Source organism: Anomaloglossus baeobatrachus, chromosome 4 (assembly GCF_048569485.1).
Source record: "Anomaloglossus baeobatrachus isolate aAnoBae1 chromosome 4, aAnoBae1.hap1, whole genome shotgun sequence".
Lineage (NCBI taxonomy): Eukaryota > Metazoa > Chordata > Amphibia > Anura > Aromobatidae > Anomaloglossus > Anomaloglossus baeobatrachus.
Genome location: NC_134356.1, coordinates 392,979,867 through 392,998,123, shown reverse-complemented (window position 1 = coordinate 392,998,123; position 18,257 = coordinate 392,979,867). Strand labels below are relative to the sequence as shown.

Sequence of the window (18,257 nt, the reverse complement as noted above, 5' to 3'; positions counted from 1 at the left end):
GCGGCTTTTTCTAATTTGAAAAAGCCGGCCGCTCATTAAACAATCTCGTATTCCTTGCTTTCTCCGCCCACCGGTGCCTATGATTGGTTGCAGTGAGACACGCCCCCACACTGAGTGACAGGTGTCTCACTGCACCCAATCACAGCAGCCAGTGGGCGTGTCACTATGGAGTATAGAAATAAATAAATAATTAAAAAAAACGGCTTGCGGTCCCCCCAATTTTAATACCAGCCAGATAAAGCCATATGGCTGCGTGGAGCTGACAGGAGCGGATGTGTCTTCTGCTGCTCCGGTCACCTTCATACAGCAGAGCTGGTAGCGACGCTGGACCATCCTGGATTACGCCGGACATGGAGGGCTTTTTTGGGCTGATTAAATTGGTGAACCAGGAAATGTGTTTGTGTTTTTTATTTCTAATAAAGGATTTTTCAGGTGTGTGTGTTTATTTACCGTAACTTACAGATTAATCATGGAAGGTATCTCGGGGAGATGCCTGACATGATTAATCTAGGATTTAGTGGCAGCTATGGGCTGCCATTAACTGTTTATTACCCCGATTTGCCAATGCACCAGGGCAAATCGGGAAGAGCCGGGTACAGTTCCAGAACTGTCGCATCTAATGTATGCGGCAATTCTGGGCGTCTGCTGGCTGATATTGTTAGGCTGGGGGGCTCCCCATAACGTGGGGCTCTCCATCCTGAGAATACCAGCCTGCAGCCATATGGCTTTATCTGGCTGGTATTAAAATAGGGGGGCACCGTACACCATTTTTTTTAATTATTTATTTATTTATTTTACTGCACAGTATAGACACGCCCACCGGTTGCTGTGATTGGGTGCAGTGACACAGCTGTCACTCAGCGTGGGAGGCGTGTCTCACTGCAACCAATCATATTTGCCAGTGGGCGGGGAAAGCAGGGAATACGAGATTGATTAAGGAGCAGCTGGCTTTTTCAAAATAGGAAAAGCCGCCGGAGTTTAGAGATCAGCCGTGCAGCACTGCGCCGGTGATCGGGGAACGGTGAGTATGCGAGAGGGGTACTCCATTCAGTCACTCTGGTGATTAGCGGTCACCGGTGAGTCCTTCACGGGTGACCGCTAATCAGGACGCGACACAAACAGAGCCACGGTATGAGGATGAAGTCGGGTGAAGTTCACCCGAGTTCATTCTCAGCGCGCGACTCTGTCTGCTGTCAGCCGGCATGTATCAACGACATTTAGCATCACACACGGACATTTCACACGGACAACACACACGTCAGTTAAGTTTCACACGCACACACGGCCATTCCACACGCACACGTGGTTACCATACGCCGGACACACAGGTACCACACGTGCGTTATTTACGGACCAAAAAACGGATTACGGACATGAAAAACGGCCCGTATTACACGTGCGTGGTTATCAAGGACGTGTGTTTTAGGCCTAATACAAACAACAGAGCATATTATAATATAGTGTAACCCAAAAATATATCTATGTGACTTCACAAATGCCTTTCAGTAATGTATAATAATTACCTCCAGACGGTTTTATTTGACTTATTGTACATTCTGTCAAATACACCATTGATAGCTAAATATGTTAGTCAGACTCAGACAAGTTATTTCATTTCCTGTTATTTTATTACAAAAGCCTGTTTTATACAGATTGCTCTTTTATAACAGTGTCTGCAATGCTTTGTCAAATAGTAGAACACCAAGTATATGCATATTTTACACTGCTTGTTTATAGTAGTCAATACAGCTTTTTACTACACATAAGTTTATACATTGTAATCATATGAACACATACAACTACACTAACATATTTAATATACATTATTTCATTACTAAATTGTTTTCAACCCTCTCACTTATCAATCCCCACTGGTCCACCTTAACTGCTGGCAGGGTCCCAAAATCACTAATGTGGCCTTTGATTGGCTGCCACAGTCAGGTCCCGACAACACCGAATGAGAAGGAGAACAGATCCATGGTAGACCTGACCAGTGGTAGGGAGGAATGGCAAGGGATTGATAGGTATGTGCTGATTATTATTTCAATAGCACACTGAAGCCATAATTGAAATAATAAAAGTGGAAAACCCCTTAAATAGTCTCCCGCCATATCCACCATAATAGATTGAACACATATTTTTTAAAGAGGATAGCATTTTTTACACTGGGTGTATGTTGTGTTGTGTTCATAGATATGATTTTCTTAAAGGTTTAATCTCAATATCACTAATGGTTAAAATTGCAAAGCACCTGTAAAAAAAAGCAACTTTGCAATTTATTTGTTCTTAAGCAAGCTCTGTTCTATCTGTGTAGGTTATCGGCCACTGCTGCAATTTAGCAGCAGTGGCTGAGCAGAGTTTACAAAAGATTTTAAAGGGAACCTGTCAGGTGCAATATGCACCCAGAACCACAAGCAGTTGTGGGTGCATATTAGTTATCCCTGCCTAGCAGTCCCATGCTGGGACAGTACTTCCAGGTAATCGTAAGGGCCAGAACGAGGTGTGTACGCACAGACACATAGCAACCAGTTCTCCCACACCAGTAGATGGGACCCTTGGGCAGTCTCCGCTAGCCTTCAAATCTTATCAAGGGGTAGAACGGAGGGGCTGGGAGCTAGAGTGCAAAGGTTGTCAGGAAGGGAGGAGAGTCAGTCTGGTGGTGGTGAGCGGTGGTCGTGAGGCGGACACGCGCGCTGACACTAGTCAGACCCTGCACGGTGTAGTAGCCGTTAGCGGGGGAGAACGGTCACCTGGTGAAACAGAGAGGTGTTCCTGGTGACTAGGCATGTATGAGGTACAGGTCCCTAGAGCAGAATCCAGTTTAACTACCTACTAAACCTGCCGGTGAGGGGAACTACATGTACCTCACCAGAGTCCGAGCCTCAGCAGCAACGCAGGGACCCATAAGGGGACAGTGCTTGGAGTCATCTTACTTGGTCTACGCTGCCGGCAAACGGGCCAAACACAGGGGAGAAAAGGCAGTAGCGACTCCCTGGATAGACCCCCATGGTACTCCACGTTAAGGGGTTATCCGAACACAGAGTGCTAGGAAGGCGAGCTAACAGGTTACCCTCAGACTGGCCCTAAGGAGCCCCTGGTGCTACCTGGCTCATCACAGCAACGCCCGGGTCAGCTCACCGCAACATCTGGAGTGAATAAAAACCAGTTAAAAGACTTTTGGACTCAGCCTGTGTTATTCTGGAACCCGCTACTCTGCTCACCCGAGCCCCTGGGGCCTGCCTCACTCATGGGAGGCTACATTATCTGGCTGCAGACCCCATCAGCCCCAGACGCTCGTAAAACCTGCAGCGGCGGTCATTCACATCGCTGACCGCAAGCCGTGAGTGGCGTCACAACATATAAAAACAGACATTATCTGTTCGCCATATTGAACAAGCCCTGTGGCATCCCTGAAGAGGATCGAAATCCCTGGGGCATCACATCTTTTTGGCGTCACGAACAGGATCCTGGACTAGACCCGTTCAGATGGGTGACAGTGTGCCTTGGCGGTCCAATCGCAAAATTTGAACCGCTGCCATTTTTTTGCCACCATTGAAAGCGCGCGATCCAAAAGGCTGCAGCCCGCACAGACGAAGTAACCACCCACGGACAGTCCCAGAGTCCAGAGAGCGCTCTGACCCCGCGAAAGGAGGAGATGGGGGCTGATCTGTTCCCGGACTGCTGGGACGCCCCAGCCCTGTGGGAGGAGAAGCAAAACTAAGGCCAAAACCTGACAGGAGGCTGATGAGCGAGGGAAGGAGCAAGATGGCGTCAGCAGGAGGTGATCAGAGGGAGCAGGGCTGGTCAAGGCCCATGACGGCGGAGGAGTTAGAAGCGAAGGTTGAAAGGATTGCTGACTGCATGGAGGAGCAGCGAAAATGGGAAGTAGCCGCCTGGAAAAGCAGAATGCTGGTGGCGATCCGAGGCCTGCGGCTGTCCGTGCAGCGGGGCCCGCCCGGAGGTGCCGCCCATGCTCAGCCTAAACCACTGCCAACGACAGAGACCCCGCCACTGGATGTCTCCAGTCCGACTCCGGGTGAGTCCGATGCTACCCCTTCCTTACCTGGTGTGCTGATCCTGCCGGCGCTACCATCGGAAGCAGGTGCAACACCCACGCAGTCCCGACCTGAAGCGGTCGCAGCACTCGCTCCGCTGGAGAGGGTCCGGATGCCCTGTCCTCGGCTCACCTGGCTGCTAAAGGCCCGGTCATCGAGCTGCCGCTTACCAGACCTGAAGCGGTCACACCACCCTCTCTGCTAGAGAGGGATCCTGAAGTCCTGCCATCGTCCTGCCCGGCTGCCGAAGGCTCGATCCCAGAGCTGCCACTCGCCCGACCGGAGGAGGTCGCAGCACCCTCTGTAAGAGAGGCAGACCATGTTGGTTTACCTAAAGCCAAGGCCGCGCTGCTGTCCCCCCACCGACCGGAAGAGGTCGCAGCACCCTCCGCCAGGGAGGGAGAACAGGTCCTGCAGCCATTGGCAACCGCCACCCCATCACCTACCTGGCCCAACCAGGTCACAGCAAATCCCAGCAGGGAGGAAGAGGTGCAGAGTGCTTCGCTCACCTGGTGGTCCACTGATGACCAGGTGATGTCACTGCGGAGGGAGGCCCACCCCAGGGCCATTTCAACGTCGCAGGCCCGCAGAGAGCGACGACGGGTGAAAGCCGGTCGCCCACGCCCCCTTGTGGAGCCCATTCTAGGGAGTGAGCAGTTGGAGGCCCGGGACCTGCAAGAAAAGCAGTCCTGCGGCGGGCCAGATCCTGGGCTCGAGGCCCTCTCCACCTGGGAGTAGTGGAGGAGTTCAATTGCCGTAAGGGGTGGGGTTTCATTGTGGAAGCAGGGGTAAAAGAGGGGATTTTTGTGTCCCGGCGGGACGTGCAGTCCCATTTGCAGCAGGGTCACCCTGGCCATGACCTGTACATGGGGGACATGGTGGAGTTTACACGGCATATATCAGAGAGAGGCTGGTTTGCTTTGGATGTGGTGCCATGTCCAAGGAGGACCTCAGTGAGCCCAGGCTCCACCCCCACCGCTTCGACCAGGTCCCCATTGTCACCACTGCTAGGGGACGCCCATGACACGACCTTCAAGGGTCAGTGCACCGAAGTATCAAGCACTGACCTTGGAAGGCGGAAGTCAATTTAGTCAATTTAAATAGTTTAAAATGTTTTATGAAAGTTAAAGTAACGTTTAAGTAAAATGTGCCCGCAAGGACTTTTGCGTGAACTTTTCAAGTATTCTTAGCACCAGGTTATGTGCACTTTACATGGACCATAGGTTATGAACTGGCTATAACCACCAACTCTCGCAGTGTACATAGTTACCCCAGTGGTACCAACCCCAGAGTGTGCCTGATGATGGGGCATGGCTCTGCACCACCAAAGGGGCAGGCCTGTTTATGGGGCCTACCCTACGCCACCAGGACAAAGAGGACTGTCGCCGGAATGGTCTGTGGCGGAGCAGACCGAGACCAGGTCACCAAAAGGAATGGTGATCACTCCGTATTCGGGTCTTGGGTTAAAGACTCGTGGGTGGTGGGTGGTGGTGGTATGGTACCTGGTATGTTTACATGTAAATATCTCCCCTGTGTGGGAAAAATTTGTATTTTGTTTACTTATCTTTGCAGCCCGAGGACGTGCTGTCGATAACCAAGGGGGAATGTGGCACCCCTGACTCGATCAGGCGCCACAGTACTTCCAGGTAATCCTAAGGGCCAGAACGAGGTGTCTACGCACAGACACATAGCAACCAGTTCTCCCACACCAGTAGATGGGACCCTTGGGCAGTCTCCGCTAGCCTTCAAATCTTATCAAGGGGTGGAACGGAGGGGCTGGGAGCTAGAGTGCAGATGTTGTCAGGAAGGGAGGAGAGCCAGTCTGGTGGGGGTGAGCGGTGGTCGTGAGGTGGACACGCGCGCTGACACTAGTCATACCCTGCACGGGGTAGTAGCCGTTAGCGGGGGAGAACGGTCACCTGGTGAAACAGAGAGGTGTTCCTGGTGACTAGGCACGTACGGGGTACAGGTCCCTAGAGCAGACTCCAGTTTAACTACCTGCTAAACCTGCCGGTGAGGGGAATTACATGTACCTCACCAACCTCACAGAGTCCGAGCCTCAGCATCAACGCAGGGACCCATAAGGGGACAGAGCTTGGAGACATCTCACTTGGTCTATGCTGCCGGCAAACGGTCCAAACACAGGGGAGAAAATGCAGTAGCGACTCCCTGGATAGACCCCCATGGTACTCCACGTCAGGGGGTTAGCCAAACACAGAGTGCTAGGAAGGCGAGCTAACAGGTTACCCTCAGACTGGCCCTAGGGAGCACCTGGTCTTACCTGGTTCATCACAGCAACGCCCGGGTCAGCTCACCGCAACATCTGGAGTGAGTAAAAACCAGTTAAAAGACTTTTGGACTCAGCCTGTGTTATTCCGGAACCTGCTACTCTGCTCACCCGAGCCCCTGGGGCCTGCCTCACTCACAGGAGGCTACATTATCTGACTGCAGACCCCATCAGCCCCAGACACTTGTAAAACCTGCAGCGGTGGTCATTCACATCCCTGACCGCAAGCCATGAGTGGCGTCACGACATATAAAAACAGACATTACCTGTAGGCCATATTGAACAAGCCCTGTGGCCTCCCTGAAGAGGATCGGCATCCCTGGGGCGTCACATATACACTAGCATAGATAAACAGATCTTTAGAAAAAGTATTTTTAAAGATTGTTTCTTATATGCTAAGGAAGCCAGGGACTAGTTGCAAGGGTGTGAGTTCCCTTGGATAGTTGGCCCCCTTAGCATGTTAGTAACATGCTAATAAATGCGCAGCGATGTCGCACAAACCTCAGTCTTGATGGCGGCTGGCGGAGGATGGATGTGCACTACGCATGATCCGGAGTCCCTGGGACGTCCATTCAAGTGCACTATACCTCACTGAAGCCAGGAAGCTTATACCCAGCATCAATTTAGTGCACATGATCAGACGTCCAGGGAACTCTGGATCATACGCAGTGCTCATCCATCCTCCTCTGGCCGTCATGAAGAGTGAGGTTTGCGTGGCAAAGCTGCGCATTCATTAGCATGTTAGTATGCCCACAAGGGTGTGCTAACATGCTAACTGGGCCGACTAGCTAAGGGAACTCACACCCTTGTGACTAGTCGTGTGCCTCATAAGCATATAAGAAATGATCTTAAGAAATACTTTTTCTAAAGATCTCTTTATCTATGCTAGTGTATACAGGGACAGTTAGGCAGGGATTAGCAATATATAACCAGAACTGCTCATGGTACTGGGTGCATATAGCACCTGACAGATTCACTTTAAATAGAGTTTGTATATGCTAATGTAAAGCTGTCCAGTTTACTGGAAGGCCTGAATCAGCCAGCATTAGTATTACTGTGCTTCTCTAATGCTACAGACCAAAGCATGTGGTACAGTACCCAGATCCATAAGCTACTGGTCCGAACTGTCAGTCATCAGGAGTGCACTCTCTCCTGATAAACAGGAAGCCAATAGGCTGGTGAGCGGTGCACTACAGACGATGAAACATGAGAAAACCTCTTGGCGTTTAGTGGATTAGTTTATTGTAACTATAAAAGAAACTTTTGACCTCCTAAAAATTTAACTAGGGAAGTTAGTATATCATTTTATAAATATTATCAACTACAAGCTGTATAAACTGTAATTATCATTGGATGTAGCAGATTAGGTGATATGTATTTGTGTAATGAGGGATGATGTGACCAAAGGACATCAACGCCATTTATCAAGTTCTGCAGAATTATTAGGCAGATTGTTTGTGTGGCGCCCTGGGCAAGCCAGGACGTCACAAGCACTACACCAACACACCCCATACTCCCGGCCAGGCACACCTAAGTCAGACAAAAACCCTTGTTGCCTCCCTCCAGGGGCTGATGTCCACACCAGGGGGTGGGCCAGGCGGTTGGTCCCGCCCACCGAGGAGTTCACAGTCCTGGAGGCGGGAAAAAGAGTGAGTTGAGTTTGGAAGTGAAAGTGAGAGGAGAGTGAAGTGGTAAAGGAGCAGACAGAAAGTGGTCTGGGTGTGTGGCCCGGACGGAACAGCAAGGTTGGCAGATGGTGGTGACCATCTGCAGGAGAGGCCTATTGGAGCTAGCCATAAGGACCGTGGACAGGGAAGTGACCCGGCGGTACCGGACCGGTACGCAAAGAGAAGCCAGCACCATCCGGCAGGGGCTTACGGACCCCGACAAGGCTAGGAGTCGCCGTGCAATTTGTCAAATCCGTTAGCGAAGGGAACCTCCTGGGTTTCCCAGCAGCCAAGTCCCGACAGAAAGCAACAGTCCAACCGTTAGAGGGAAACACAGTCACCGCCAAGGCTAAAGTTCCCAGGGCCAGAGCCTGCGGGCAAAAGGGTCTCCTTCAGCAACCTTCAAGCTGGGGAGCGTGTTACCGGTGGGAACCCATTGGAACCATCTACACTACACAGGTGCAGGGAAAGGCAGTCACCATCAACCTGCCGGGAGGAGAAACACCGCAGCCATCTGTGGGACCCGTCCATCCAGCCAATTGTTTTACCGGAGACTCTGTGTTTATCATTGGCTGAGTGAGTACCACCGTGCCGTGCGGCACAGCGCTGCCCCCGCGACCCTGCACCTCACCAGGCCCTGTAACCCGCCTGCCATCCATCCCTACCCCCTCACCGGGCCCCGGGACAACCAACTCCCTACCCACGGAGGGGAGGACTAACATCCAGGCTGCTCCCTGTCATCACTCCCGGGATCTCCGTCCAGAGCAGCGGTGGTGTTATCAATCTCACCACAACCGTGGGTGGTGTCACGGACAATATCAAATCCCCACAATCAATTCCCCCCTTTTCACTCACGGGCGAGGAATGCCGCTCGAGTCCCCGGGATCCGGCCCACCGCTCGAGCCACCACCGAGCAGCAGCGGCAGCAGCCGAACCCGAGCAGTGGGAGAGCACAGCGTCCCCTCCTCCGCCCGCGACAACTTGGCATCACAAACAGGATCTTACCGCTCTGCTGTCTGGTAGAGGTGCGCCTTGTGACCGCCGGAGGTGTCCGGCCGAAAAATTTGAGAAGCCGCCATCTTGGGCGCGAAAAATTCCCGCTCGAGCGTCTCCTCGAGCAGTGGAGGCGCGAAGGCCAAAACCCCACCCCTGTAGAGGAGCCGAAAAGAGACTAAGGGGGACTGATGGCATCTGGCCGCATGTAGCTCGCGGCTATAAAAGCAGGGACGCCAGGACCCTGAGGCCATCTTGTTGCTGGTTCCTGGAAGAGGCTGCCAGAGCCATGTTTATGCCGTCCCGCAGCACCGTAGCCCCCGCGCCTGGAACCGCGGCATGGGTGGAGGTCCGGACCGCTCAGCTCCAACAACGGCTGCAGGTCAAAATGCAGCTCCTCCTGGAGGAGTGGGAAACCGACATGGCGGAGGTTGTGGCGACCATGTGGAGACGCGAGGAAGAGGGAGTTTCGGAAGGGAGGGTGAGTGACCCACGCCCATGTGCCCCTAGTGGGTCGGTCATCGTGGCCGAGGGACCCGGTCCATACCCGCTCGCCCAGCTGCCTCCCCCGCTACCCATATTGGCTGCCGCGCCCCCGCCACTAGGCCCGCTACCACCACAACCGGTAGCGGTACCCCGCACGTCCGCCCAGGCGGATCGGCCTGCAGCCGGAGCCCGTGATCGACCAGAACAGCTACCGTGAAAGGTGACGAAGCCTGAACCGGAGGTATCTGCGGAGACTTCCCCCGAGCCGGAGCCGACAGGCCGCTCCGTGCAGGAGGCCCGGCGGAAGAGGACCCCTGCGCCCATTCCCCACACCTCGGCTGAGGTTGCGCTGGGTTGCCGCTGCAGGGCAGCACCCCAGGCCAAGTCACTGCGGGACCTTCCACCCAGATTGCCAGTGGTGGGCAGTGTCCAGAAGGTCTCGCGGGGCCCGACCCGTGCGGCGGAGCTCGCAGCAGCCCCGTACTGGGACAGGGAGCCGACATCGCTGGGCCCAGAGATCGCGGAAAGGGAGAGGAAGAAGGCAGAGTTGGTGGCCCGCACGATCCGGGAAAAAGAAAGCCTCCGCCAAGCGACCTTCCGTGTCCGGGGCCCCCTGTATGAAGGGCAGGTGAGGCGGTTTGATGTCCGCCGGGGCTATGGCTTTATTTACGAGCCGGGCCTGGAGGTCGAAGTCTTTGTAGCACGGCGGGATGTCAACGCCCACCTGCCAGAGGAGCACCCAGGCCGCAACCTGATGCCGGGAGACCTGGTGCAGTACACCCGGCACTGCGGGGAGAGGGGGTGGTTCGCGTTGGATGCAAAGTTGAGGGGCAGCCAAGAGGCCCGGGTGTCCACCACGTCCCCTCCCCCAGCCGACACCGAAGAGTGTGAGTAATGGCAGCGAAGCCCCGTTGCAAGTTGTCCCCGTGGGAACTTTGTGTGATGAAAGTACCGTTTAAAAGTTTTAAAAGAATGATAGAGTGGTCAACCGAAGTTCACCTGATTGACAAAACCCTGATTTGAACTGGTCGTTGCCGGCAGCTGTTGTCCCCGTGGGGACTGTTTGCAAGTTTATGCGTAGAAACTGCTACGGACAAGCCCGAGAACTGGCAGGGCAACCACGAACTTGTGGTATGTAAATAAAAATGTTTTTTGGCTAAACCGTTACCGCCTCCGGAGAGGCTGATTTGGAGGATGGGCCTGGAGGGATGTGATGGCCCAGGCCCGCCACTACCGCAACCGGTGGCGATCCTCCGGGGGTTTCAGGGGTTCCCCATGGACGTGGGTCCCCTGAAAAGGATAGAACCTGCTCGGGTAACTTGTGCTGGACTGGGGTCAAGGGGTGTTGCCCATTTGCTTAGGGGCAGCATCAGGGCCAGGTTGCTTGGGTGGGAGAGAGCGGAAGCCGTTACCGTAAGCAACGTTTAAGTATGTGCCTCCCGATGTGGGAAGATTGAAAAATGTTTTTATATGTTTTACCGTTTATCTTTTTCAGTTGTGAAAATAAAACCGGTGATGGACGGGCAGCCCGCGGATGGTCTGCATTTTACTAAGGGGGAATGTGGCGCCCTGGGCAAGCCAGGACGTCACAAGCACTACACCAACACACCCCACACTCCCGGCCAGGCACACCTAAGTCAGACAAAAACCCTTGTTGCCTCCCTCCAGGGGCTGATGTCCACACCAGGGGGTGGGCCAGGCGGTTGGTCCCTCCCACCGAGGAGTTCACAGTCCTGGAGGCGGGAAAAAGAGTGAGTTGAGTTTGGAAGTGAAAGTGAGAGGAGAGTGAAGTGGTAAAGGAGCAGACAAAAAGTGGTTCGGGTGTGTGGCCCGGACGGAACAGCAAGGTTGGCAGACGGTGGTGACCGTCTGCAGGAGAGGCCTATTGGAGCTAGCCGTAAGGACCGTGGACGGGCAGTGGCCCGGCAGTACCGGACCGGTATGCAAAGAGAAGCCAGCACCATCCGGCAGGGGCTTACGGACCCCGACAAGGCTAGGAGTCGCCGTGCAATTTGTCAAATCCATTAGCGAAGGGAACCTCCTGGGTTTCCCAGCAGCCAAGTCCTGACAGAAGGCAACAGTCCAACCGTTAGAGGGAAACACAGTCACCGCCAAGGCTAAAGTTCCCAGGGCCAGAGCCTGCGGGAAAAAGGGGCTCCTTCAGCAACCTTCAAGCTGGGGAGCGGGTTACCGGTGGGAACCCATTGGAACCGTCTACACTACACAGGTGCAGGGAAAGGCAGTCACCATCAACCTCCCGGGAGGAGAAACACCGCAGCCGTCTGTGGGAACCGTCCATCCAGCCGTTTGTTTTACCGGAGACTCTGTGTTTATCATTGGTTGAGTGAGTACCACAGTGCCGTGTGGCACAGCGCTGCCCCCGCGACCCTGCACCTCACCAGGCCCTGTAACCTGCCTGCCATCCATCCCTACCCCCTCTCTGGGCCCCGGGACAACCAACTCCCTACCCACGGAGGGCAGGACTAACATCCAGGATGCTCCCTGTCATCGCTCCCGGGATCCCCGTCCAGAGCAGCGGTGGTGTTACCAATCTCACCACAACCGTGGGTGGCGTCACGGACAATATCAAATCCCCACAATCAATTCCCCCCTTTTCACTCACGGGCGAGGAACGCCGCTCGAGTCCCCGGGATCCAGCCCACCGCTCGAGCCACCACCGAGCAGCAGCGGCAGCAGCAGCCGGATCCGAGCAGTGGGAGAGCGCAGCGTCCCCTCCTCCGCCCGTAACATTTGCCTCAAGCAAAAGTTAAAAAAGATTTAACCGACTAAAAAGTCTGACTAAAAATTAATAATCACAAATACAAATTGTATGATAATTCTACGCGCACTGTACCCATCTTTAATGATAATTTGCTAAGTTATGATAAAAGGTAACACATTAAGCTATGGCAATAATATCCTATGTCTGTGTTCTTTCAGACTTTGTGGATATCCACCTTTCTATGATGAAAATGATTCAAAATTGTTTGAACAGATTCTGAAGGCAGATTATGAATTTGACTCTCCATATTGGGATGATATATCAGATTCAGGTAAGGGAAACACTAATCACACACTGTGCTGTTTAACCATTTAAATACTGCTGTTGCCATAGCAGCCAAAAACCGGCATGGCTGCCATCTTAGAGCTGCTATGAAAGTCAGGAGAATGTCGTTTTGACTATATTCTGCAATACACTAGTAAAAGAGATCAAGTCCTCTAAGCAGATTTAAATAGAACCTGACACCTGTAAAAACACAATTAGCCTGCAGATATGAGGTCAATCTGTAGGTTAATGGTGTTTGATTCCTGTCCCGTTGCTGCTCATTCAATACCGCTGCCAGGAGGAGATGAACCTTATTTCTCATGTTTTGGATTTCGGTCACGGGGGCGGCGCCTGCGTGGGTTCAGTCACTTCTCTGTGTATGGAGAGCGGTGTTCTCCACTGTTTACTGTTAACCTGCACTTTATAACTTTTTGTTAAAGGGATTGTCCACTGCTTGGCAAACCCTTTTTGAATGCATCAGTGCCCCATGTAAAATAAACAAACATACAGTATATTTATCTGTTCAGAAATGTTGGCTCTGTGTCTCCTGGTGCTTATGTAACATTATGTCACATGAGCATTGCAGCCTATCAGACATGTTCACATGTCCCAAGTTTTGTCTAAGAGATACATAGCAACGACATAACTGGAACAACACCAGTGTGGCAGGTGAATATATGGTGTTGTACTTTACATGGGACCTGTTGGATTTAGGAAGTTGAAGTAGTAGACATCCAAGTACTGACCAACCCCTTTAAATCAGCCACTATTTACTTATTACGGATAAAGTCCAATGATGTAACAGCTAATGTGATTGAGACCACCATGACCCCTAATAAAACAGTCACAAGCAAGCATACTGGAATGATAGCTCAAGAAAATCATGATAACACGCCTGAATATTACCTGACATGATTTTTGGTTTCCCTTAAAGATGAACAGAATCTTTATCACTTTAATTTTTATAAGAGAGTCCATTCAGTTCCCCACCAATCGCAAAATTTCCCCCGCCTGAGCACACACAGATAGGCTTCATCAACTAGAAGGGCAAAAAAAAAATGAAAATGATAACAGTTTAGCTACTCTTTACATATCGTTTGCAAATAAACATCTTAAATTCTAAAAATAAATATGCAGAAAAGTTGTAATTTCCTAGATGAGATTATTAAAAGAAACACGGAAGAGTTGCCTTATATCACAGAGCAGAATTTAGCAACTGTGCGGTATAAACTGTGTATTTGTATTTCAACAGCTAAAGACTTTATCAGTCATTTGATGGAAAAAGATCCCAGCAAGCGATACACTTGTGAACAGGCCCTGAGACATCCATGGTAATTATGCTTCACTCACTTTTCTTCATGCTGCTCAAATGCTCACGGGCAATTTCATCCCACATGAGATATAATTTGCAAATCACTTTATTTAAAAACTGTGTTGTCCAACCTTGGATATATCACCCCAGCGTACTGGCCACTAGGTGTCTCCCTTTTGTTTTGCTGTCCACAGAATGTCGTCATTATAACACTCATTATAGCACTCAGTTCACACATCCAGTAATTAAATCATCGTTAGAATGGATACAGAAGCAATCCATTTGCAAAAAAAGTTGCACAGACAACTTTTTTGTCCACTTTTAAGTAACTGATTTCAGCTGGATCCGTTTACAGAAAGGGGTAGGCAGGTCTTTGTCTTTTAAGCAGTGATTGGCAAATTTAAACTGTAAAGTTCGAAGTCCATACCAGACACCTAGTGTCCATGTACGGACCCCGAACACTGATTTTTCCAGGAAGTCTGTGCTACTGTTGAGGTTTAGCCAACATTTTTTAAAAAGTTAAAAGAAAACAGCAGGTGAGTTATACTCACTGAGTCTCCCTCGCAGCCATCACACTACTTTCGGGTCCGCTCATTAACCTTCATGCATATTCACTGCTTCCCCTGCCCACCTTCTATAACAGTTTCAGTGATTGGTTTGAGTCAGACTGACAATGTCTTTGATTGGTTGTGGAGTGTAAAGATATATAAATAGGTGGGAAAAAATGATGAAGGGTCCCCTGTATTTTGATAACCACCACAGATACAGCAGACAGGTAATCCTGCAAAAACGCAACAACAACGCACTGCCCAATGCGTTTTTAAGTCAAATCTATTTACTGGAAGGGCTCCAAAACGCTGCAAAAATACAGAAATAATTGACATGCTGCATCTTGGGTGCATCTTGAAAAACCTAGCCAAGATGCAGCCAACAAAAGATGCCCAGTGTGGACAGCAAAATAGAAATCTCAGACTTTGCTGGAGGAAGGAAATGCATGCATTTGTGGTGCCCCTGGGCTTCAGACGCCACAGGGTATAAGGCTATGTGCACACGTTGCGTTTTTTTCAGTGAAAAAAAAACGCACCCTCTGGCAGAGGGGACAATTGTAAATAATGCGTTTTGGGGAAAAACGCATCAAAAACACATGCGTTTTTTGTGTGTTTTTCGTCCGTTTTTCATGCGTTTCCATGCGTTTTCTTCAGGTGCGTTTTTGACCACATGATCAAGTGACAGTGCCACAGTACATCTAGTACACAGTGCCAGCCTTCCTGCAGAGATGTGAGTGTTGTCCACGCAGCTGCCCATGCCCACGATTTGAGTTCAGGCTGCTGTGGACTTTAGTTCTATTCTACGTGCAGAGAACACTTGTCTCTGCAGCATAAATTGACATGCTGAGGCTCGGGAAGCTGCGCCACAGGTCAGTTTATGCTGCGGAGAAAAGAAGCCCAGTGGGCACGGGATTTCTAAAAATCCTTCCACTGTGCTTCTACTGCACAACACAGCGTTATGGACGCAGGGAAAACACTCTGCACCCATAACGCTGCAAACCCTGATTGTGGGGACACAGCCAAAAATGTGTCAATGGATGTCAAACATATATATAATGTCCCACCCCCCCCTGCATATTCTAAGCTGGCGCCCTTTAGTGCCTTTCATGTGGCACTAAAGGGTACCTAGCCTTGTATTTAGCCCAAAAAAAAAAAATTTAAATAAATGACGTGGAGTCCCCCCTATTTTTGATAGCCAGTCAGGGTAAAGGAGACAGCTGTAGCCTGCAAACCACAGTTGACAGCTTCATCTTGTCTGGTGATCAATTTGGAGCGCTCCCCAAGCTGTTTGTTTTTTTTTATTTATAAATAATTTAAAAAAAAAAAAAGTGGGGTCCCCCCAAATTAGATCAACAGCCAAGGTGAAGCTGACAGCTGGGGTCTGGTATTCTCAGGATGGGAAGAGCCATGGTTATTTGACTCTTCCCAGCCTAAAAATAGCAGGCCGCAGCCGCCCCAGAAGTGGCGCATCCATTAGATGCGCCAATCCTGGCGCTTCGCCCCAACTCATCCCGTTGCCCTGGTGTGGTGGCTAACGGGGTAATATATGGGGTTGATACCAGATGTGTAATGTCACCTGGCATCAAGCCCAGCAATTAGTGATGTCACGGCGTCTATTTGATACCAGACATAACTAATTGACAGTAATAGCAAAAAAAATTGACAACAAAAAAAAAATTTATTTGAAAAAACACTCCCCAAAAACATATCCTCTTTCACCAATTTATTGAAAAGAAACGAAAAAAAATTGGGTCCGCAGTATCCATTTTGGACGTCCCACGTCGCCTCTGGACCTTCTAGAATATGGGGGGCGTGCTCAGGGAACGTGTCTCCCATTTTCAAGTAGTGCAGACCCTCCATTTGAGGAGAGTGGGTGCAAAGAATCTGCACCCACTCTCCCCGGGTCACAGCTGATGTGTACCGAGCAGCAGCCAGCGCAGCTCACACTGAACACAAGAAGCTGTCAGCTGCTCGGCACATGTGCGCGGCGCGCACTGTGAAGGAGGAGGGGGCCGCGGGGGATCAGCGCTGTGACAGGTACGGGGGTTACCGGAGGACACCGGGGGGAAATAGGGGGTGACCTGGCAGGGCCTGGGGAGCAGTTTTCTGTCGCATGTGTTATTGCACATGCGACAGAAACAGAGGAGTAGGGCGGCCGGTGCTGTGCGCGCGGCCGTCTTGGATTTTCGGGAGGGGGGTCGGGGGTCAGGGCGGGCACTTTGGCGACTCCGGCTTTCCTGAACTTTGCCAGGAAGTAAGGTCAACAGGAAACCTCTTGACCTCACTTCCAGGTAAAATGCCTGCGTTCTGTATGCCGATAAAGCATGCAGACCGCAACAAAAATGCAGCGAACTGCGGTGTAGCTGCGTTCTGACCCACATCATTGATTTTAATAGGGGGAGAATGCAGCTACAATGCACAAAAGAAGTGACATGCTGCTTCTTTTTCCACACCGATTTTTGGCATCTAGAACGCTGTGTTTAGATACACAGCGTGTGCATTGATTTTTCGGCTTTCTCATAGACTTTGCTGAGGAAGCTGAACGCATGCTATTTGGCATTGAAACGCTGCAGTTTTAAACGCAGCGTTTCCGCGGGAAAAAACGCAACATGTGCACATAGCATTACACCACTTTTAAGGGGTAATATCGATCTCGGATTAGGAAGGGGTTAACTGTAAGATGCTTCCCACGGGGGGGGGGGGGGGTACTAGGGCAGACAGGGTAGTTAGCCATCACGAAGCATGGGACTTCCCCAGTCGCTAGTTTAACCACTTGGGGAAGGCACCACTTGGGGTAAGAAGTAAGCACAACCATCTCACTAAAGCAGTCTTTCCCGGGCAGAGCTTGGGTTAACATCTGACACAGATAACGGGAGTTCAGCATTCCTCTCTCTACCGGGTTTGGAGCTGGAGGCTCAGCCTGGGTTCCGGCTAGCAACCTAGGGACACTTCACTAGAAAGGCTTTTATGGGCACTGGCGTTGACCGCCGACTATCCGGGATCAGCTGGAGCCCATTGTGGCAGAGATCGGTACTCTGGGGCAGCGCCTGAACTACCTGTGAGTAAAAGACCTGGAACTGCAGCCCCTGCCTCTGCCTCTCATTTGCCAGCGCCCAGCTCTGCGGCGCCAACGGGGACTATCACCATCCGTCCTCCATCATCCTTCCCGGGGTAACCCCGCTCCGCCTGTGGGGAGTGACACCATCCCAGCTGCGACCGTTACTATCAGCCCCAGAGAGCAGCACCCGCAGCGGCAGCCAATCCCTGGCTGCAGACGACAGGTGGCGTCACGATCTAAAAAGACTTTCCTCACCATCACTACCACCCTCATCCTCCATCCTTACTCCCGTACACCGCCATCCTTCTCCTCCTGTACGTCTTGAGGTCACGAAACCGGGTCAAGCCAGCCCATGATGAGGCAGAGGATCTGCACCCCCGGCCCGGCAACGTGTCGGGTGAAAACCCCTCGAACCCGGGGTGTTACACATTTTGGTGCATCTTTGTGATGTCAAAAACGCACCAAAGATGCTGTATAAATAAAGAATTTAAAAAAAAAAAAAAACGCACCAAAGATGCATCAAAAGATGCCCTGTGTGAACTTAGCCTTAATGTCATTATAATTTTATATCAAAACTATTGCAAACATATTTACACAGAAAGCAAATTTAGGGTTGGCTCACATCTGAGTATACAGTAAATACACCGAGTGCAATGTGATAAAAAAAAAAAACAGATTGCACTCACACCAATGTTATACAATGAGGCATTGTGTATGGCCGCATATATTGGACAAGACCCGCCAATATAAGTCTATGGGTGTAAGAAAAAAACAGATGGCACATGGACCATCCATATGCCGGACG

At 51.1% G+C, this 18,257-nt stretch overlaps 1 protein-coding gene across 1 annotated transcript in view; it reads left to right on the top strand.

Moving 5' to 3' along the window:
• CAMK1D (calcium/calmodulin dependent protein kinase ID) overlaps positions 1-18,257 on the top strand; it is a 480,336-nt gene that overhangs the window by 427,417 nt on the left and 34,662 nt on the right. Inside the window, exons 7-8 of the mRNA XM_075345270.1 lie at positions 12,429-12,541; positions 13,787-13,865. Of these exons, the coding sequence (XP_075201385.1) occupies positions 12,429-12,541; positions 13,787-13,865 (192 nt within the window). The remainder of the gene's footprint in view (positions 1-12,428; positions 12,542-13,786; positions 13,866-18,257) is intronic.